Source organism: Larus michahellis, chromosome 5 (assembly GCF_964199755.1).
Source record: "Larus michahellis chromosome 5, bLarMic1.1, whole genome shotgun sequence".
Lineage (NCBI taxonomy): Eukaryota > Metazoa > Chordata > Aves > Charadriiformes > Laridae > Larus > Larus michahellis.
In genome coordinates, this window is record NC_133900.1 from 86,156,030 (window position 1) to 86,178,170 (window position 22,141).

The 22,141-nt window shown below is 47.7% G+C and overlaps 1 protein-coding gene across 3 annotated transcripts in view; it reads right to left on the bottom strand.

The window, feature by feature from the left end:
- Positions 1–22,141, bottom strand: part of GALNTL6 (polypeptide N-acetylgalactosaminyltransferase like 6) — a 459,205-nt gene that overhangs the window by 32,568 nt on the left and 404,496 nt on the right. For all 3 annotated transcript variants that reach the window (XM_074588461.1, XM_074588460.1, XM_074588462.1), the window contains one exon: positions 11,090–11,197. In XM_074588461.1, coding sequence (XP_074444562.1) covers positions 11,090–11,197 — 108 coding nt within the window. The remainder of the gene's footprint in view (positions 1–11,089; positions 11,198–22,141) is intronic.

Sequence of the window (22,141 nt, forward strand, 5' to 3'; positions counted from 1 at the left end):
ATACGGTCTGCTCTCTCTTGAGCATCTTATTTTCCTTCATATTCTTTATGCATCTCACATGGGTTTTTGACTAACGATGGATGTTGAACGGAAGGTTTCTTTCGGCTGCTCACATTGGTACCTGTGTTTTTTCCCTGTTAGTTCAGAACCTACTAATGTGCACCAATGGCTCAAATTATTCCTTCTGATGTATTCCACTTTGCATTTGAAAGGCACCTGAATTTTCGGCTGCCGTCGTGCTGCTTAGTCACCTAGCGGTTCCATTTTAAGGTCAGCTCTTCAATGCGTACGTATGAGAGCAACCAGCCACGAGCCAGCTCTGCCCCCTCTCGCAGCTGGTTGCGCACTGGGACTGGAGGCTGGCTGCGTTGGCGCGCCGGGGAGTCCGCGCCACGGAATGCTGAAGTGATGGCGAAGCCGCTCATGGGACGGGCACGGCACCTTGTGGCGCTCTGCGCTCGCCCACGGCCGCACCTGCGACTGCGCCTGCTCCACAAAACCCAGTTCTGGTTTATGCCCCGCAAAGTTTATTTTTACTGGCATTTTACAGGAAACAGAACTACCTGTTTTGTTGCACAAGAATTTACTTAAATTATAATTAACTAAATTAGCTGACTCAAATTATAAAATAGAACAAAATACTCTTAGGGAGAAATCCTGGATAGATGAGACCGAAGAGAGACATTTGATTGCGGGTTAGCACCACGGCGTCTAAACAGTCTAGGGGCAAATTTTTCTGTATTTTTGTTTGGTTTTAAAACTCCTCCTGCAACTTAATCCACACGAACGTATATGCAGGTGTCGTAGCGGAGTACAGACGTACTCTGCTCTGCATTTCCACAGCTGCCCGATAACCTCTTATCCCGCCACCAGAGCAACATCTCCCTGGGTGACACTGAGACGCGAGGGTGTCCGTATTGCTTTGTCTGTAAAAACAAGATCATCAAGTTTTGTCATATTCTTTTTATAGAACGCTAAGTGCGAACCGCTGAGATTCGCTCTGTAATAAGCTGAGGACAACATACAGCTGATTGTCAGCAACATAAGGTAACGCTTCTTCTCAGAACGCTCTCCCCAGCTCAGGAGGCCTCATACGTACTCTGATTTGCTTTCAAGATTCGTTTGAAAATTCCTTTCCTGAATTTTATTAATCCAGGCAAACTAAATGTCTCTGAACTAATAAGGCTTATCTGAATCCAAAGACAGCAAGATACAGAACAAACGAAGCACTTTTAGCTGACACTGCAAGATAAGTTTCTCTGTGCTTTCTCTCGGGGAAGCAAAGACATTGAAACCTGCAGGGATAAAGCAAGTAAAATTAAAGCATTATAAGAAATCACAAGACTCATGTCCTTATTCGAAAACGGCTCATGCCCCACATAAGGCTGACTTTTGTTGTCATTTCATGAAAACCTAAATTACTTTGCACGAAATTTCAATTCAGGAATGCAGGAACTGGGTAGGACAAAGAAAACCAGAACAAATTCAAGAACAACAATCTAAACGGCAACCCCACCTCTCTGGCAGAAACCCTGTAACAAGTGAAAATACTACGTCACGAGACTTTGTAGACGAGGCCAAAATATGACTGAGGACATTAAACTAAGAAGCCAAAATCATGAAAATAGGCGTGATCTTCCCAGCACATCTTCCCCTCAAACGCTGCGCGCATCATTTACTGCAATGCAAATGCAGTTTAAGACTGTTCTAGAAAAGACCATGCTATTTTTTGCAATCACTTTATCTGATAGTGCCATTTTCATATTTAAAAACCATACTGTAAAAAGAACCATGCAGTAAAGGTACAGCCAAAAAATTCTCTTAGGAAAGAAAAATTCAAAGTAACTCCAGCAGCGACTTACCCCATCGCTACCAAGTAGGCTCCGCTGGAGTCCCCTCTTCCGCTAGCTGGCTGCACTACAAGAACTGCATCCTCCTTCACATGATTATAACCGAATAAACAGTCCAACAGAAATCTTGATATTATACCTGGTCACTAGCTCAAAATTCTCATCCACCAGTCAAAAACTCTGTTTTCCAGTAAGTCCTTTATCACTGTTTGGGCTTTGTGCGTGTGTGGTGTAAACCCACCCAAACATTGCATTACAAAAAAAAAATAAAAAATCAATACTTCCCACCGTCCCTCAAGTATCAGGTAAGATACCTGTCCTGGTCTGAGGCTCAAACCGTGACAACACTTTAGACGCATTTATTTAAAACTTTGGTTCTTCCAAGACCATTCTCACCATCCTATGCTGAAAATCTTCCCAAACCTTGGCAGATCCTGTAAGGAACCTGAGTGTTATCCTTAGCATGTTTATTCACTGCTGTCATAAGCTGGACCCTTATGAGACAGCCCTTTGAATTTCAAAATATCGACTCCTGGTTTGCTAGCTCTACGGCCCCAGACTGTTTAGGAACACGACGGCAAGGAACGCCCTGGGCTGGAGCAGTGGGAGCTCGCTCTGAGGTTGCCAGTTACTGGGGAGGAAGCACTCGGCACCCAAACTCTTCAGTTTTGAAGAGGTTTGTTGCCTTCAGTTAGCACGGGTTTCTCACCCGTGTTATCACCATGCAAGCTCAGCAATCACCACGCTTCTTTTTAACGTAAACGTGTACAGACTAGTAGTAAAACTTCAAACCGCAGTTCATCTCCGTACTTGAATTGAATGCAGTCGGGTAAGCTGCTGTCCTGAGAGCTCACACAGCCGAGGCAAACATCCTTGACGTTCCTATGGAGAACATGCTAACTTCCCATGTTCCTGGCCCAGAAGTACGGGCGGTCCAAGATGAGATGAGTGAGCTGACGATCCGCGCTCCGTGGCGTGAAAAGTTGCCCTATGCTCAGAACCTCCTAGGAGCATCACTCTTCTCTGCAAAGCCCGTCAGCGAGCTGCCCATCTTCCACTCACCTTCTCCCAACAGGACAGTGGAGGAGCACGACCACAACGAGAGCACTCACTGCTGAACAGCTTAAGGCTGACCAAGGGGTCAAGTGCCTTACCAGAGGGTGAGGATGTGACTGCGAGTCCCTCCCGGTCTCCCAGAGCTGCCCTTCCACAACCTGGGTGAACGTCTGACACGGTGGGGAGAGCAGGACGGCCACCTCCTCCCTGCCGGAGCCTTGGGCGAGACACAGCCTGAGATGCCAACGGATTAAACCTGGCAGTGGGAACGGGTATCAATAGCCACCAGATCCTGACACAGTCCAGCTGTAAAAAATAGGTGCTAAGCAGTTCGATTTTGGTAGGACTTCACCGTGTGTGTACGCTGCTGCAGAACTCACAGGGCAAAGCCGTGTAAGAGCCTACCAGATGAGGCGGCATTTCGTGGTACGTCTTATAGCACCATTTAAGCACTCCCGTCTCACAGTCAAGCTAATCTACAAAGAACTTAGAACAAAGAACATAAAAATTAGATTTTAATCTTCTTGATTTCTGCCTCTGCTACACTTTGCATAATCTTCTAAAGAAAACTCCTTTAAATGCCAGTTTCTCAAATAGCACCAAATACCTTTATCAATAAGAAGAAACAATTTTGGGATATCTTTGTGGCAGGTCGCACTTGTTTGGGGTCTTTTGCTTCAATCTGAACACTTCATCTAATTGCGTACAGAAAGGAAAAATGGAACACGTTTCTACAGGGGAAAACCCCTGTAGCTCAGCTTGGTTGTCAAGTTCCTTGCAAGGTTATAGATGTCCAGATTGGGTACGCTGGTCTTTTAATAGAAAAATAGAAAAAATAAAAATTAAACAGGAGCAATTAAATGAAGATCAACTCCGTATTAATCAGTTACATGAACTGACACACAATGTAAGGAAGTCACAAGGACTCCAGATGGACACCTGAGGAGCTTCTCAGGACCTATCCATGACGGACCAATGATAACTTGTTCTCTCCTGTCATTTCCAGTGAAACATTTCTGTACGAGATTAAATAAGGCCCAATGGTATTTCAGTCGCTGCATATTTCTGTAGGTAAGGTTGTGACAGCTGTCACCTAGAAGCTGTGAGATGCACACAAAAGCGATGGCAACCACAGTCAGACTGACGCATCAGCTGTCATCAGTTGCCCATGAATCCATTCTTGTTATAATTAAGTTTTGTGTCACTGTGACAATTTCACTCTCTGGTAAATCCTTTACTGTCGGGCTTACATTTGGAGAGGTTTCCTTGGAGTCTGTATGAACTCACGCATCTAAGACTGTGACGTTGTTTTGTATTTTCACTCCGCAATACTCTACACGACGGTAAGTCACAATGTCACTGATACCGGGACTGCACTAAAAGAGTTTAAATCACCTTGGCTGGAGAAAGACAGAGATAAATGAGGACTTCTCCACTTGAAAAAAAAAGAAATTTTTCCCTTTCAGTTTCCTCAGTGAGTGGGGAAGATGCATCTCTCTGATGAGATGACTCTTTCAGTGCGTAAGATCCTCTGTCGTCTGCAAGAGACGTGACGCTACTCGAAGCGGCCCAGTGAGACGAAGGTAGGCGCTGCCCGCGGGAATGGAAAAGCGGAGTGGGGCAGGGACAAGGCAAAGGGCAGACTCCTAACCGTTCCCTCTAAGCAAGGTTTGGCTGGGTGGGTCCCAGATATGAGCGGGCAGTGCCACACGTCGCCCCGTGGCTGGTGTGGCAGTGGGGACGGGAGTGTCCCCTGGCTGTGAGCTGCCCCCCGCGGCCCCACAGCTCCGTCCCCCCGCTCCACCTCTTCTGCTCGACACCCTGCATCCACCCGATAAACTCACAGAAAAAATCTAATCACTGTTTTCACTTTCTCCAGATGTTCTACAGCAGACTTTTGTCATCCGCTGGCACTACAGCAGCACGATGGTTCTATCGTTTGCTTCATTTCACCTGCATAACCTGTTTTTTCAGCGCCTGTGCCTGTCTCGCTGTTTGCACGACACCAGCCCTGACCCCAATCCACAGCTTTACTGTTGTCAATATTAAACCACTACAGGAACATTTGGATCGTGTAACGAGCTCCTCTTGTCCTGCGTTTAATCTGAACATTTTCCAGGAAGTTGGATGTCACCAGCTGGTGTCGTCTCGTTTGTCATGACAGTCATTTCTCTCACCGGCCAGGACAGCAAAAATCGCTTCCAATTACACCAATCAAATCTGAACCACCGCAGCACGTCTGAGGCCTGACCGTATTTCAGCCGTGAAATACAAGAGAGGATGAGACTGTTTATTTGCTAAAGATAACACAACACTCTCTGCGACAACTGACATATTAATCTCTTTCCCTTCCTAGTAAAATTCCAGTGGGGTTATTTTCACTCCAACTACATCACCTTCCTAATTTAAATGTCTTTTTACTGCGTGTTTTGTGAAGCACAGCGCTGTCGCTCCCTCAAAATGGGTGCCCTGTTTACTTCTGGAAGCAGCCGTATTTCATTTGGCTGGCAATAACACAACACACAGCTTGTTTTACGTAAAACCCATTTAAAAAGCGCACTGGGGTCCATCCCGCCAAGACAGCGCTGCTGCACGTTCCTCCGGAATACGGGTAGCATAACGCCACGATAAATCATGACGGAGGAGGGGAACACAGGACTGGAGGAGCCCATCCGACGACTATGGGTTACTAGGAGAGAGGGGCCACGGGACCACGCTCCACAGCACGCACAGGCAGAAGAACCCTTCTTCCCTCCGTTCCATGCAAAGGTCCTTCCATCCACGTCGGAACACAACCATTTCTCCTTTCTCTGTATTTCTACAGCGAAAGCAGGAGAAAACGCTTCCTGGACACCAATCGCAGCTTTGGGATGCTCAGGTCTCCCTAGCCAAGCTGCCCCCAGCAGTTCGTTCTCAACAGGGGGGTCCATCGCTTCCCCTCCCTGCACAACCCCCTCTTGACGCAGGCTGTGCCAGTGGCCGCCAGCCGCTCCCCCGCTTGGCTGTCTCGCTTCGGTCCTTTACGCTCAACTGCGTTTAAAACTTAACCACGGTTCATTCCAGCGACGGTTCGTATTTGCGTGAAAACCCCGACCAAATAAAGAGACGTCTGCGGGTGCGGAAGAACTGCTCCTGCGGGGAGGCGAGCGTGCCAGCGGGGCGACAACGCTGGGGGCGCACAAATAGCTCTTGGGAGCGGCAGCACAGCTGGCGGAGCAGCAGGAGGCGATTCGTTCTCAGCCTGCAGCCTGCAAAGACCTAGAGCTGAAACTCCACACGTCACCTCAAAATGATTTCATTCTCCCGCTAAAGGTTTGCATCTCCGCTGCAAAAAAAAAAAGTTAAGATCTACACATTGGAAAAGAAGTGAAAAAAAAAAGCCAATCCCCAGCCCAGTGGCACCAGGCAGCATCTCTGCTGGTGGCCGGAGGGCTCGGTGGCCGTGGGCAGGGTCCCAGCAGAGGGACAGTGTCACCTGGGGATTACTTGGTGACCAATGCCACGGGCACCTCCAGCACAGCCCACCTCGGCAGCCTCAGCAGAGCTCGAGGCTGGATTCCAAACCCCGTCCTTGGGCCACCCAACTCCAAATCCAGCCCTTGGCCACCCAGCTCGGGCTCCAGTTCGACGCATCCCCAAACGCAGCTGCCACCACCTCGACGTTTCCGTTGCCTACAGACACCGAGTTCTCCGTCATCTTTGTATTTCGGATAGCTAAGCTGTTGCATTTATTAACTTAAAAGCAAAACTTCTGATCAGATTGGAAAAAATACAAAAAAGTAGCGTTTAAAAAAAATTACTTTGACTTTCTTGTACTCAAGGATGAGAAGATATTGATTTGAAGTTTTTCTTTGGGAAGTGCTCTGTTTGAGATTCTGGTTTAATTAATTTTAATGATGAATTTATAGATCTATTCAATGAAAAAATGTTAGAATGGAAACTTGAAACTTGTGTTGTATAACCGTCATCATTATCATACGTTATAACTATGCTGTTCAAGAAGGGAACTCTCGTTTGAGTTATTATTTGCAGCAAAAAAAGAAACGGGAGGAACTTGGCGTGAGGTTCGGAATCCCCAGGCTGCTGGGTCGGCATCCACGTGGGAGCTGCCCGGCCCTTTGGAGACCCGCAATGTGCCAGCGTGCTCTAGTTAATGCCAAAATGCTGGGTAAAATACCTGCAAACGACAAAAAATGTCTGTAGAGATATTTTGAAATTCCGAGTTCGTCTCTGCATATCGTATGGAGCAGTGAGCTTCTGCAGAAGAGACCTCTTACAGCTTCTATAGAATCATGAATAGAAAAAAAATTCCCCCCAAACGGGAAACTAAAATAAATAATAAACCGGGATACACCTACAAGAAACTGCTAATAAAATTTTAAAGTCTAATTTCATAGGTAACTGGCTAAAAGAAAGTGGCTTATCTAGAATTGTTAAAAATGAAGCAACACTCAAGACTACCACAAAGCAATTAAAATAATCCAGTAAAACAATTCGGGAGTTTTTAACAGGGCAACATCTCGCACAGGAGTTTAAGATTTGGGGGTTCACTCTCTACATGTTTTACCTAAAACAAACAGCCAAAATCGGTTGTCAGTCACTGGAGGTTTGTGCAGAGGTTGACAGGTTGGGAACGGATGAACAATTACGTGCTGCTTCCACTCGGCAAGGCGGAATCGGCGGCACCGTCTGCCTGCCCATTGCTCTGGCTTTACCTGCGACTACCTGCGCGCCGGGGACTGGCTGCCTTTGGCAAGCAGCAACAGCTTCAGACACCTCCAGACAGCAAATACTCAGCTTTTTTATCTGCGTTTGGTTGTCACAGGCTGTTCTGTGAATCTACTACGCACGTTTACAGCTTGCTTCACTGCTGTTCTGTGCCACCAAACGGCTTCACTGACGGAGCATTTCATATGTGGAAGCTTTTCAATTTATGGGGAATGTGTCGGCAAAAAATATGGATAGGTCTTGAGTGACAGAGAAGAAGGTAAGAAATACGATAAGAAGGACAAAGAAAACTGATGTCATGATACATACTATTGTGTGCGGTACAAGGGTTACTTGGTGGCTATTTATACAATTATACAATTAAACCATCTTATACAATGGTTATTTAGTGACGGGGAGGCAGGGCAGTGTTTTTGCCAAGTCTCTCATTTAATAAAGCCTATGTGACCCTCGTGCCGGGTCACAGCTCTTTAAAAAGACACCAAGATTGGTCAGGCATCATGTAGATACCCGAAACTGCGTGCTGAAACCTGCTGCTAAAGGATCATAGAACCACAGAATCACGGAACGTGTCGGGTGGGAAGGGCCCTCTAAAGGCCACCCAGTCCCACCCCCCTGCAGTAGCAGGGACATCTCCAACTAGACCAGGTTGCTCAGAGCCTCGTCCAGCCTGGCCTTGGATGTCTCCAGGGATGGGGCCTCCACCCCCTCTCTGGGCAACCTGGGCCAGTGTCTCACCACCCTCAGTGTAAAGAACTTCTTCCTAATGTCTAATCTAAACCCGCCCTGCTCTAGTTTAAACCATTGCCCCTCGTCCTTTCGCGATATGCCCCCTCAAACAGCCCCTCCCCGTCCTTCCTGTAGCCCCCTTGAGGGACTGGAAGGGGCTGGAAGGTCTCCCCAGAGCCTTCTCTTCTCCAGGCTGAACCCCCCCAGCTCTCTCAGCCTGTCTCTCTCAGGATATAGGGGGTGAGATCCCAAGGGAAGGTAAAAAACTCACTTGAAGCATTATTTGTTACAGGCAAACATAAAGAGCTTGCAAGGAAACCCCTGGCATGATCTGGGCTACGCTGGGGTCTGTCTAGAAGTTCTGTCCCCTTCCCAACTCCAGTCTCATCTCCCTTGTGCTGCCGCTGTGGGACAGGACGGGAAAACCTGCCATTCTGCAAGGTGGCATCTGGGCAAGGGGAAACTCCCCCTTGGTCAATGAAGGGGCTCGTGCAATGGTTTCTGCAATCACAGCCGGGCGTCCCAGGGCTCCCTCCTTTGTCTTCTGCATCTCCAGCATCCTCCTTCACACCGCAGAGGAGGGAAAAGGATTTAGCAAAAACCTTTGTGGAAACTACTTAGTAGTGAAAAGTATTGTTCTTGGTAGCAGGGAGAATACTTCCAGATACTCTTGTTGTGTTAGTCATTATGCTCTTGCACTGGAGAGAAGTTTTAGATAAACACTCACGAGGGGTAGACTATTATCTTTGGAGGATGTAATATAATATTTGGCGGATAACGCAAAGACAGCTGAATTATCCAGGCCACTTCCGTGCGTACTTCCCTAGCATTATTGTGGCTAACGGCTCCATTTGGGGCAGTTTATTTGGAACCACAAGCGGTCTGTGTCAAAGGGACTGACACGCTGATGTCCTTGCTTTTCCTTTTCTGGCTGGGATGAGAGAAAGGGAGTATTTTTAGGTTTAAAAATACACACAATTTGATGGGTCAGGGACCAAACTCTCCTCCGTGGCTAGTTATTGAGATGCCCCAACCACTAAAATGTGCAGAAGAGCAGCTGCTCTTGGCAGCCGTGGCGCAGCGTGGCCTAATAGCAACGTTTTGCTTTAGAATATTGTACTGGGGAGAAGCTGGGAACCTGAGAGTTCAAATTTTCTTTCGGTGATAAAGACATGCCAGAAATTTCCCTAAGAATCATGTTTTGGACCCCCACCGCACAGAAGAAATGATCCATTATTGGAAGGGGAAGGATAAGACCAGCCCCATCAGCACGCCGCCGTTTCCCACACGACACAGGGCAGTCAGCCTGCGCATGGGCAGGGATTTCATTTTTATAAGTGGGAAAACTTTTTTTGGTGATTTTTGGCGAATGATTTATTGAAATCAAGCTAGAATAAATGGCACGGGGAAGCTGCAGGCTATGGCTAGCCGGTGCGCTCACGGTGCCTGCATGAAAGCTGGCTGAGTGTCCAACTGCGCGAGATGCTAACGCTCCAAACAGAAGTGATCACGTTTCGCTCCCGCAGGTAACGCCCGAGGCGGCACATTCTCCAATGGGACACTTTGTGCTCTAATGGAGAAAAAACAGAGGCTGAGCTTTGGATTTCTTATTTCAAGCCGTGTGTGGGTTTTGCAGGGGACACCACAAGCAACGCAGTGTATTTCAGCCAGCGTAAAACTCCGGATGGGGAAACTCAGACTACACAGAGCCACGCTGGGGGAAGGCAGTCACAGATCTCACAAATTAGCCAGTGCATGCCCCGTCACTGCCGCTAACACCACCACCGATCCCGTCACCCCATCCTGTGTCTCGCTGTCTGCGAGGATGCTCTCTTAAGGCAAATCTTCCTCCCCGCCGGCTCCTTCCTCTGCTCCGGCTCCTACAGCCGTGTGGCACAGCACTGAAACCGGGAATATCTCCCCCTCAGAGCGAGAAATTCATTCACGCATTCATAACACATTTTCATTATTAAGAAAAAATATGATTCATAAAATATTACCCTGTGGCAATATGCAGACTTTAATATTAATGCCATTTTATTAAAAAAAAAAAAAAATCTCCCCTAAACCAGAAAAGATTAAACTCGAGCATGAATAAATACTAGTGTCTGCCTGGGAGCTACATCTGAGCCCTTTGTCTCCCATCTTTTGACATCTCCAGAAAGTTACAGAAGGTTTTCTCCTGAGCAAAAAGCCCCTCCCGGGTACGGATGCGTTCGCAAGTCTTTGAGAAGTGTCTCAAGGTCTCACAATTCCTCCCTCACGCGGCCCTGAGCTGGCTGTGTTCCACAACCAGGTTTTACACAGTAATAATTAGACAGTGGCTCAAATCATCATTACTCCATTCTTTTGCCGCAGAAAACGGTCCTTTTGCAAGATTCTGCCCGTTCTGCTGACTGATAACAAAATGTGCATTCAAGCTGGTCCTGCCTGTAAAAGCTACGACTGACAACACTGTGCGATTCGAGAACCGTACGCCCCGCGTCATTCTGGGGCCCTTTTGAACCATCACGAAACGCGTGTCGGTGCCGAGACGTCCAAACCGGTATTTTTAAGCTTCCATTTTATTCTTGGCAATCTTATCTCTGGAGGGCAGCGTAACCGCAGCGATGGCACATCTCATTTCAGGAAAATAAAGAAACATTCCTTTTCCATTTTAATGTTCACAGGGAACGAAGAGACTGACGATGGGCGAAAATGAAAACCAGCAGGACCCAGTTACTCACCCGTGCCAGGCTGGTTCCAGAAGGGACTTTATAGGGGACGTACTTCCTGTAGATGTGCCCAACGCGAGAGCATGGAACGTCAAACATGCCACCGCCGCACATCCACACCTGGGAAGGGGACAGAACACAAACCACAGAATGATTCCTGGAAACAAATGGGGCAAAAAAAGGCTTTTTATGCAATAGGTCTGTGAAAACGACACGTGGTTCTGTGCAGACCCCAGCCCCAGTGGTGGCCTTCTCCATGCTGATGGCTGGGGTTAGGCAACGGGGTGGAACCTCACTGCCCAAAAGCAGATTAGGTGCGAAATAAAATCATAAACCATAGTTAGTAGCAGAGTATGTTCAAAATAAAATCATAAAACATGTTTAGAATATCTACCGACAGCTCTCCTGCAACACAACCAAGATATTACTGTGTCTGTTTAAAACATACAGGACTAAAATTGGAAAAGAAGGCTGTGTGAGTAAAGCAAGCCATCGATCAGAAGTATTTTTTTTTTCCAAAACACTTGGCTTATATTTTGTTTTGAACAGCGAATACAGAGCTCAAATACGGAGATGCTCTTCATTTTGTAAGGAAAAAGGAACAAAAGCTAGTTTCCTTTTGATCAAATTTATGTAGGCAGAGAAGGAAGACCATGCTGCTACATCTCATCGTTAACGCCTTACTACTGACCGAGATGGAACCATCTGGAGCTCACAGGTTGGATGCGTCAGGTCTGAGCAACCAAAACTCACCCAACGCTGATGGGAGCTGCAAATACTTCATGGCTCTACAAATCCAGCTGTATCCCGACGGGCAGCCAGTAAGGAATCCCTCACAGTTCCTCACCTGCCATGACTTGGTTTTCCCAGGTGTCCGTGAGAGGAAGGCTGTGTGCCGTGTCAGAGGGATGGCGACCATGCCAGTAAGCCCTGGGGGCATCATCTCCTGTGCTCTGGTGTAGAAACGCCAGCCACCAAAGTCCAGCGTGGCTACTCGATGACTTACGTAGCGTACTGACAGCTTTCATAACTTACCCAGTTCAAACAAAGCAATTCCATGTTGCAAATCAGGGAAATGGAAAACAACAACAACAACAACCACCACCCCCAGCATCCCCAAGGAGGACGCTTTAAGTGTCCTAAAAGCAACCGCACCGCAAGAGTTTACAATTAAGTTAGAGTGAAAATTAACTTAGAGTATTACAAAAATTATTTCCTAATCCTGGCAAAACAAGGTTTTGTCGCCCACAACTTCACAGCAGAGTGGCTGTTATTCCACTTGTGGTCTCAGCTTTCAGCCTTTAGACTGAAAACAAAAAGCCTCATCCCCCTCCCACCCAATTTAAAACAAAATCGCACCAAAGCTGAGCAAGAGAGAGGGCCGGTCCTTTCCATGTCTCTTTTGTGGACACACATAAAGATGCTTCATGAAACATCTCCATGAATCTGGATGAGAATTTATGTCCGTGCATTACATATATGAAGGAATTTTATCCATTTTTGATGCCCTCTGGAGCGAAGGGGCATGAAATAGGTTTGCGACTGAGGCTAAAGCAGAGCAGAACATAGACAACTGAAGTTTCACCAACAACTTCCATACAGAAAGGAGTTCATCCGAAAGCTGATACGCCCCGAATTAAAACAACGGGAAACAGACCCTTAAAAAAAAAGGTACCGGAAAATGTGATGTGATCACAAACACGTGACATTCTGCACGAAGCCTGCGGAGAGCAATGTGCATCTGCACACTTTTTTACCATACGCTTCTCAGTCCATCTCTTTAGCCCTGCCCACCAGCTGGCTGTAGCTACTGCCTTTTTGAAGTCTCAGGAAAACAGAATGATTAATTCCGTTCATTTGAAACAATGGTGAAAATGGGCAAGAGTTTGGCCTCTTTGGCTCTGCTCGCCGGTTTGTGTTGCAGGGGTGTATCTGCCTGGTTCTGGGGTGAGCTCGGGACTAGATTTTAGTGACCCGAACACGCAGATGCCAAACACCCAATGTGGGGTCTGCAATATGGGCGGCTGAGTGGGACAAAGCTCTTGCTGAAGGTGGCACATGAATTCAGCCCCTGAGGCTGACTGTGCTATTCACGTGGAGGATGGAGAAAACGGGGTGGAGAGCAAAGTTTTGAGTTGCAAAGGGGTTTAGGAAGCTGCTGCTTCTGGGTCACTTGTGTTTTAGCCCTTACAAGCCCTTAGCTGTGAGCTACAGCATCCAGCTGGCACCTGGTAATTAAGTGTTGGAAGATCTGCACCACATTACAGGATAGACCTACGTACGCTAGTGTACATGGATAAGGAAGGTTTGAAACCACAGAAGGTGGGACAAGATGACATGCTTGGCTTTGTCCTGAAACTCCATGGACACCCGTGCATGGTAGGGTAAAGCTGAGGGCGACTCTCCACCTCCCGACATGGCCAGTGAACTCTGAGCCGAGGGCCAGGAGCTCCTGGTGCCGGCCCGAGAAGAGCATCTCCTGGTGCATCGCAGGAGAAGAGGCCAACTGTCCTGCTTGGTGGCATGGGGTGACCAAGGCAGCTGCCCGGGGCATTGCTGCCAAATGATTCTGCACATACGTTTTACAAGGGCATGCAGTGATAGGATGAGGGGTGATGCCTTCAAACTCGAAGAGGGGAGACTGAGATGAGATGTGAGGCAGAAATTCTTGGCTGTGAGGGCGGTGAGCCCCTGGCCCAGGGTGCCCAGAGAAGCTGTGGCTGCCCCATCCCTGGAGGGGTTCAAGGCCAGGTTGGACGGGGCTTGGAGCAACCTGGGCTGGTGGGAGGTGTCCCTGCCCAGGGCAGGGGGTGGCGCTGGGGGGGCTTTCAGGTCCCTTCCCACCCAAACCGGTCTGTGATTCGATGTTTCTGTGTTGACAGTTGACAGAACCAAGAGTATTTGAGTACGTGTGGGGATATCCCCTCTGGTCTCCCACCCAGCACAGTCCTCGGGGAGGAAATTTACTGGTGGGTTGGAAATGGGGACCCAAACGAGTGCTCTGCCTCCTCGCCAGAACAGCTCCTTACCGCCTGGAGCAGTCCTGCAATGCCATGTAGGCACATTCGTTATTTTCTTTTCAAAAACATTTTGTAAAATTTGCTGCTGAAAGAAAACCTTGAAGTCCTTACCTGTTCAATCCCATGCTGCCTAATTCACTGGAAAACATGTTCGTAAACATCAAAAATCTTAAAAATGGTACTGATAAAATAAGTTGGGTAATGCCATAGTTAAAAAAAAACGTTATTCACCTTTCTACTGATCCTTCATTTGGATGTCACATCATTTGCACCCGCTTTAGCAGGCACCTCCTCTCTGTGGCTGTCTCCGAACGACCCAGTGCCCCAGTGAAAGCGCAGACCTAAATTTACTATTTGCTCCTGTTTTCTGAATTAAAGTGTTATTTCAAAGGATAGACAAGATATTACAGTGATTAATCAAGGTTTCTTAGCCTTTGAAGAGTGGATACCACAGCGGTTTGACTCAGAGGAAGGTCAGCCCCAGAATAAATTTAAAAGACAAGAAAGCAGATAAATATATATATAGAGAGAGGCCAGTATTACTTTAACGCAGCCGATGAGCGCCGAAGGAGACATATATTGCATTTCCTCTGAAGCAGCAGGATAGCAGTACGAAAAATAAGAAAAGAAAAGGAGAAAAGGAATTAGAAAAAACCCCCCTGTCAGATATGCTGAGGCAATAACGAGTGGGAGGAAATAACACTTTGTGTGAGGCTCAGATTTGATAGATATGAAACTTGAAAACGCTGTGCTGCACCTGGGGTGCGCCGTGCAGGGTAATTGAAATGAATCAGGGGCTGCCTTGGAGGACGTTTAGCAGCTGTTCCTGTTTATCTTTTAGCTTCAGAATGATTTTAAAAGCATTTTTTATATTTTCCTGGGAAGATCGATTCTGGCAACTTTGTCTTTAAAATGTGCATTTTTATGTCACCTGTGCTAAACGCAAGAAACTGGAGAATGACTTCTGCCTTAAACATTACAGACCCCCAGGGTTCGAGGAAAGGGATGCAGGTGGCGTGGCACATTGGCCAAACGATTCCACACCACCGATGCCACTCTGCGCATCTAAGGAGCGGGCAATGAGCCTCTCGGCATGGCCAACGCCTCCTTCCTACAAGAGCCACGAGTCCGCGCTGCAGCTGAGGTATATAAAACACGGACAAAACCCAAACGATGCAATGTCAGCTTGGAAAGGTCAAAAGAAGAGTGGTTTATGTGTCAACTCTACACTACACGGCACTTTATAGAGCTCCTTCCAGCAGAGTGTTGTGAGACATTTCAGAGGGATGGTTGAAGCCAATGGGAAGCATCAACGCGGCGTTGGAGGAGCTGGTGCTGCAGCTACGGGGCTTGGCTCCTGACTGGGGCTTCGGTGTCAGATCACACAGAATCCCAGCCTGGCCGGGGTTGGAAGGGCCCTCTGGAGATCACCCAGTCCCACCCCTGCCAGAGCAGGGTCACCCAGAGCAGGTGGCACAGGAACGCGTCCAGGCGGGGTTGGAATGTCTCCAGAGACGGAGACTCCCCCACCTCTCTGGGCAGCCTGTGCCAGGGCTCTGCCACCCTCACAGCAAAGAAGTTCCTCCTCGTGTTGAGATGGAACTTCCTGTGGTCAAGTTTGTGCCCGTTACCCCTTGTCCTGTCCCCGGGCACCACTGAAAAGAGCCTGGCCCCATCCTCCTGACACCCCCCCGTCAGTATTTATAAGTGTTGATAAGATCCCCCCTCAGTCGTCTTTTTTGGCTTTTGGGTGAACCACCTTCTTTTCACGTCATTTCTTTGTCTTTAAAATTGAGTTCTGCTTGCTCTTGTGTTTTTTTGTTTTGTTTTGTGTTGTTTTTTTAATCCCCTGCCTTATCTATCTAGTTTATGAGCGATCCAGCCCGGGGACTATCTGGAAAATGTAAACACGGTGCACGGGAGAAGGAGACCCAGGCCACAGGCTGCACCGCCACCGCAACCACTGCCCGGGAGACGCGTGGCTGTTGGCGGGGAGGAGGCGCTGCTGTGGAACGGGAACAGCAACATCCAGCAAATCATGGAAAAGACTGAGGGGGGACTGAATGAATTTTGGATCGGACTTCAAAAACTAATTGAGAAACAACACGGAGGGTCAGTAACAAGAGAGGCAACAGGGAGAGACACAGAAATGGACGGGAACAGCAAACACAGCGCACGGGTGGGAGAGGAATATGAAGCATGGCAGGCAACGCTGCCAGCTCGGCGCCCTGAGCGTTGTGCTGGAAGCTTAGACTACAAACAGGAGAGGGGTATCACCACAGCGGGGCTGAAGGAGTTGTAGAAAATACGAATATAAAAACTCTGTGGGATTTTTCAGTCACTCTTCCTGAAATATAAGCCAAAAGAACAGACTTAGCAGCTGTGGAAAAGGAGAAAGAAGAATGCTTTCCTGTCAATTTTTCCATGTAGTGGGAACGCTCAGCTAAGTGCAGGAAAAAAACTGAAAAACAGGATCACTGACTGCAAATCCGCAGTCAATGGGTTCACAAACAGCAGAACCGCTCGCTTGTGGCGCAGTGGGGATTCCTGTCAGGGGTATTAAAACTGTACCGTGTAAACTGGGAACTGACGACTGCGGATACTTCAACAGTACTCACCGGCACCTCTAAAATGTTGTGAAAAGTGGCAATATTCCATGTTTGTCAGCTCTTCATACAGGTTTCAACCGCATTGAGAGGGGTAACGCTCCCCCATGCCCTGTCTCCTGCCAAGACTGCCAGCAGTGGAGGGAAGGAATAACGATGATGATAATGACGATAAAGAAAGGGGCTAATGAACTTGGGAAACAGGGATGAAGAGCATCTGGAAGATGTGTCGGCACGGATAAGGACGAACCAATTCTAGATACGGGTGACTGGCTCGGGCGGCACCATCAGCACTTTTGTTAAAGTGTGATTTATGATGCCTAAGGAACGTCCAGGGCAAAGGATCTTCAGCAAACACAGGAAATGAGAGTCTCTCACCGCTCTATATTTTGGAGATTACTACCATAAACTGTGCCTTTCCAACAGATTTAAATTAAGGATTTCCTAAATAGCGGCTTCCCTGGTTATTGAGAGGAGACGCTACCGATCAGGCCAGGGCCAGCGCTTTGCCAGCTTTCACACGCTGAAGAGCGGCGTCAGCAAGATACCAGACATCTTTTTAATCAAAAAACTGATCCCGGGGTTATGCTGACAAAAAAATTAAAATGCTGCGCATTATTTCTTATGTAAAAATTAATCTAAGCAACTATTTAATGAAGAGGTCGTATTCGGAGACGCGGGCTGTGGCTGCCCCACCGCCACTGAACGTGGGAACCGCAGTGGTTCCGCATGGCAGCCGGTGCTGCGCTCGCTGCAACGTTTCCCAGCAAGACAGGAACAAAAGAGAAATACGTCGGGTTTTTGTAGTCAAGGAAATAAAGGTCAAGCAAATTTTTAAGCTGCAGAGGTTGTTTTTTTTTAAACCCATCTCCCTGTGTTCCTGACAGCTCACACCTGGAACAGGCATGCCTGAAGCCGGAGGAAGTTTCCTTTCCTGCTATGGCAGGGTTCCAAACGTCACAGAAACACAATGAAGTGTTCTGTATTTTGGAGACACTTACCGAATTGCACCGCAGTACATTTAGATTCACTGTGGACTCACTCTCTGTAGTATCTCTCTTTTTTCCATCGAACACCCTTTCCCCCAAGCACACACAAACATCTCCTTTTGCTCACACCGCCCAACTTCTGTCCCCGTACAACGAGATAATGCCACCTCCCCCCCAGAAAAAGGCCGCGCTCTGCACTGAGCCCTGTGTCTGTCACCCCCGGTCACACAGAATCATAGAATCCTGGAATCGCCTGGGTTGGAAGGGACCTTTCAGAGCATCGAGTCCAACCATCTACCTAACGCTGACAAAACCCATCGCTATACCGTATCTCTAAGCACTACGTCTGCCCGGCATTTAAATCCCTCCAGGGAAGGTGCCTCAACCCGCAGAGAAACATCAACATCGACCCTTTCCCCCCCAAGCTGCCCAGCCTGAGCACCCTTCCTAAACGTGGTTCGACCCCTTCTCCTCGGGAGCTGCTGCCCAGCTCCCCGGGCAACCACTTTTCCTGATAATCCAATTTTTAATCAGTCCTTGAAGTCTGTCTTAGCGCCTTGAACCCATAAAGCAACATGGCTCTGCTATTATTAGTGGTTCCTTCGAGCTCGCACAATGGCCCTGGACCCAGCGCCAGCCGTCCATCCCTTGCGTGTCTGGGGTCTGCAAAGCAGAGCAGAGGAGCCGGTATGAAGTTCACGATGAAGCAGCTAATAATTCCCTACGTCAGAGGACTTTAGACAAACTATTTCACTGAGTCTTGCCTAGCAGAGATGTAGCCACCATACTTTTCTGAAAGATGCCCTTTCTCTGACTCTCCAAGCCCACGCTTTCACTCGTGGCTTCCCACCTGCCTTGGGGCAAACACTCCTGCAAGTGGAGTTGTGGAGGTGACTGTGGGTGTCTCTGGTCAGTAACGCAGAGGCTTTTGGTCGAGAAGATGCTTTTTCTTAACAGGGTATTGATCATCAAGTGATCTTTTCCCCTTGGCGTGCGAACGTTTCTGTGGGGTGAAGTTTCATTCCAACATCTCGGAAATCCTCCAAATAAAATTAGGCCAGAGAATATCAAACGTGTACTGTTTCTTAAGCATCATTCCACATTTGCCACCAGTGAATTTGGACATATAAACATGATATTTAACACACACGTTTACCAAAATGCATCCTTAACATACCCTCAGCTTACCTTTGCGTCAAAATATCAGTGGTTCTAATTAGAGACACACGCCACAGTGGTCTATGCCACAGTACCTGGACCTGCTGTGAAAATGCTCAGCAGAAGGGTCCATTGATCCGTGGGGTTTAAAATGCATCACTGAGCAGAGGACGAGAAACGTCCTGGTCGCGCTCCTCCTCCAGCCCATGGAGCTGGGCACGGGTCAGGATGAATCACAGAATCCCAGCCTGGCCGGGGTTGGCAGGGCCCTCTGGAGATCACCCAGTCCCACCCCTGCCAGAGCAGGGTCACCCAGAGCAGGTGGCACAGGAACGCGTCCAGGTGGGGTTGGGATGTCTCCAGAGACGGAGACTCCCCCACCTCTCTGGGCAGCCTGTGCCAGGGCTCTGCCACCCTCACAGCAAAGAAGTTCCTCCTTGTGTTGAGATGGAACTTCCTGTGGTCAAGTTTGTGCCCGTTACCCCTTGTCCTGTCGCCGGGCACCACTGAGAAGAGCCTGGCCCCATCCTCCTGACACCCGCCCTTTAGCTCTTGCTGAGCATTGATGAGGTCCCCTCTCAGCCTGCTCTTCTCCAGCGGAACAGCCCCAGGGCTCTCAGCCTTTCCTCAGCACAGAGGTGCTCCAGGCCCCCGATCACCATCATAGCCCCTGCTAAACTCTCTCCAGCAGCTCCCTGTCCTCCTGGAACTGGGGAGCCCAGCACTGGCCCCAGTGCTCCAGCTGTGGCCTCCCCAGGGCAGAGCAGAGGGGGAGGATGACCTCCCTCCACCTGCTGGCCATGCACTTCTTAATGCACGCAAAAGGAACACCACGTCTGTCACTGAGGTTAAAGCTCAGCTTGAAACAGTCCTCTAAATGTGAATTTCCCACGATTACAAGAGATTTCAAATCAGCTGCTTTCCACGAATTTTTAATGGAAACGAGTCATGTTTTTTGCAAAATATTAGGAATTAAAGGAGTTAAAGAAGAAAGGAGTGAGGACAGCTAAATGTCTGGTGGTTAGACATGTTCTTGAGGCAGGATATAACTATTTGCCAAGCAAAATTCCATTAACGTGAGACATGACACCAACACAGGGTACCCATCCCACGGCACTTCCACGGGCCATGGACGTGGGCACTCTAAGCAAGGGTCAGATGTAGTTTCAGACCCACTCAAGCAGCCGAGGGAACTGGACCAGGATGGTCGTCTGGCTTCTTCACTGACTTTGTGAATAACAGACAGATGGCAAGTCTGCCATCTTCCCAAGTTTTGTCAATAAAGCCGGTAAATTAAACCGTCTGGCTAACTTGTCCCCACTTAAATAGGTTTTAAGATGACTGAATCTACAGCTACAGTAGAAACTGTTGAAGCAGAAACCTTTCCCAAGCTGATATTGGTGATTCTGCCATAATAAAAACCAGTCCTTTCGATTTCTCCCTCCCGCCTCCATGATTTTTCTCCCTTTTTTTGCCATTCCAAACAAAACATCAGCCTTCCTTTTAAAACTTACATCTGTTAAATTCTTCAAAGAGAAAGTTGTTCCTATTTGGCCATCATTTACAAAGAGTATTTTTTTCTTCTTTTAACACTAATAAGAAAGGGCAGGGACCCCAAGGTCGGTATATACTAATGAGATGAACCAGGAGATACGACTGAAATGAGCCCAGTGTGACACAGCTGCCTCCAAAAAAATCCATCACTTGAGCAAAACACCCTGGGACAATCTAGGATCTCAATTTCCAGCACTGTTACCATGGTTTCTGTACAAAGACTGGAGAACATCACAAGAATATTCTTTGTGATGACAAATAAAAAGAATATTTGAGACAGGATAATGAAATCTTGGGTGACCTGTCAGAGACCGTCGTGACAGCTACCAGTGACTACTTACATTTGCCTCTGAAACAACCTGAATGGACAGAATGTAAATCAATATATTCTAAATAAACTGTCTAGCCACTGGGTTTGCCCTGCCTTCCTGTTTTATTTTGCTGGGGTATAAAAATGATTTGGAGAAACGCGAGAGTAGCACGGTTAATAGAAACCACTTTGTTGTTCTTGGTAATTGCTGTGAAGACAGCTTGGCCATCCCGTGCCGGGTCACGCCGTATGTTTTGCTCCACAGAATGGCTTCGGCTCTACTGTTTTAATCACTGTTGAAACTCAGATGCAGCGAGATGTATGATATTAGTCATGGCTGACATACCAGATTTATTTACTGAGCTTCACCCTGCCGGAGTTTGGAAGTAGGTTGGAAAGGTCCCGAAGCTAAATGTGAATTCTAGTTTCAGTTCCAAGCTTTACCCAAGTATGCTTGACTCAATTCATCTATGTCATTAAATTCTAACAAGTCACTGAAAATCTTTCCATGTAGAGGCCGTGAGGTGAAGTTCTTAAGTCTTTGGGTATACTGGAACATAATAAACTTATTTTTCAAAATTAGACATGTTAGTCATCGTCAAACTAATGCAAATACCCATTTCTCATGTGGAAAGCAACAAGACTTTCAACTTGATGCGCAAAAGCCAAGTAACTGATCTGAACACACATCGGCACAGGGGATCTGAGGGTGTATCACGGCTGGTTGTACATAACCTGAGCACCTGAAAACTCCCTACATTTCATCATTACAATCATTGAAATGCAATTTAAAAAATCACCTGATTTTGAAAATTTGGCCAGTAGATAACAGCTTACAGCAGCTGAGCTGATCTAGTGATTCACTGCTGTGGAAAGGGGTCCTTCTTCCTACGACTTTCCATTTCCACTCATTTCCCCCAGCAGACTCCAGCTTGCCCCCAGCGATGATTAAACTTGTTGAGCTGGGCAGAAAATCGTGCAATTTTCTTTTTCTCTGGATTAGTTCTCTCCTGGCGTATTGAGCTGAGCTCAACACTTGAGCATGAAGTAAATGCAGTGTCTGAGAGAAGGTAAGTGGAGAAGACTTGATGGAAGCAACAAGGTAGAACCTCTCTCTCTGATGGTGGTAAGCTACCAGGCCTTCAGAGGGAACTGCATGCAGTGAGATTTTTGTACGGCTTCTGGAGCACATGTTTATGGCATAGTTCTCTGTGAAATTAGTGGAAATTCCTAAAGAAAAAAATGTAGTATTGTACTAAACTAATTCTACTTAAAAGACAAAAGCCAGTATGAATGACGGCATCATCCTGGTGGACAACAGGATGACTGTTAGCCAGCAATGTGCCCTCGTGGCCAAGAAGGCCAAAGGCATCCTGGGGGGCATTAAATAGAGCGTGGCCAGCAGGTGGAGGGAGGTCATCCTCCCC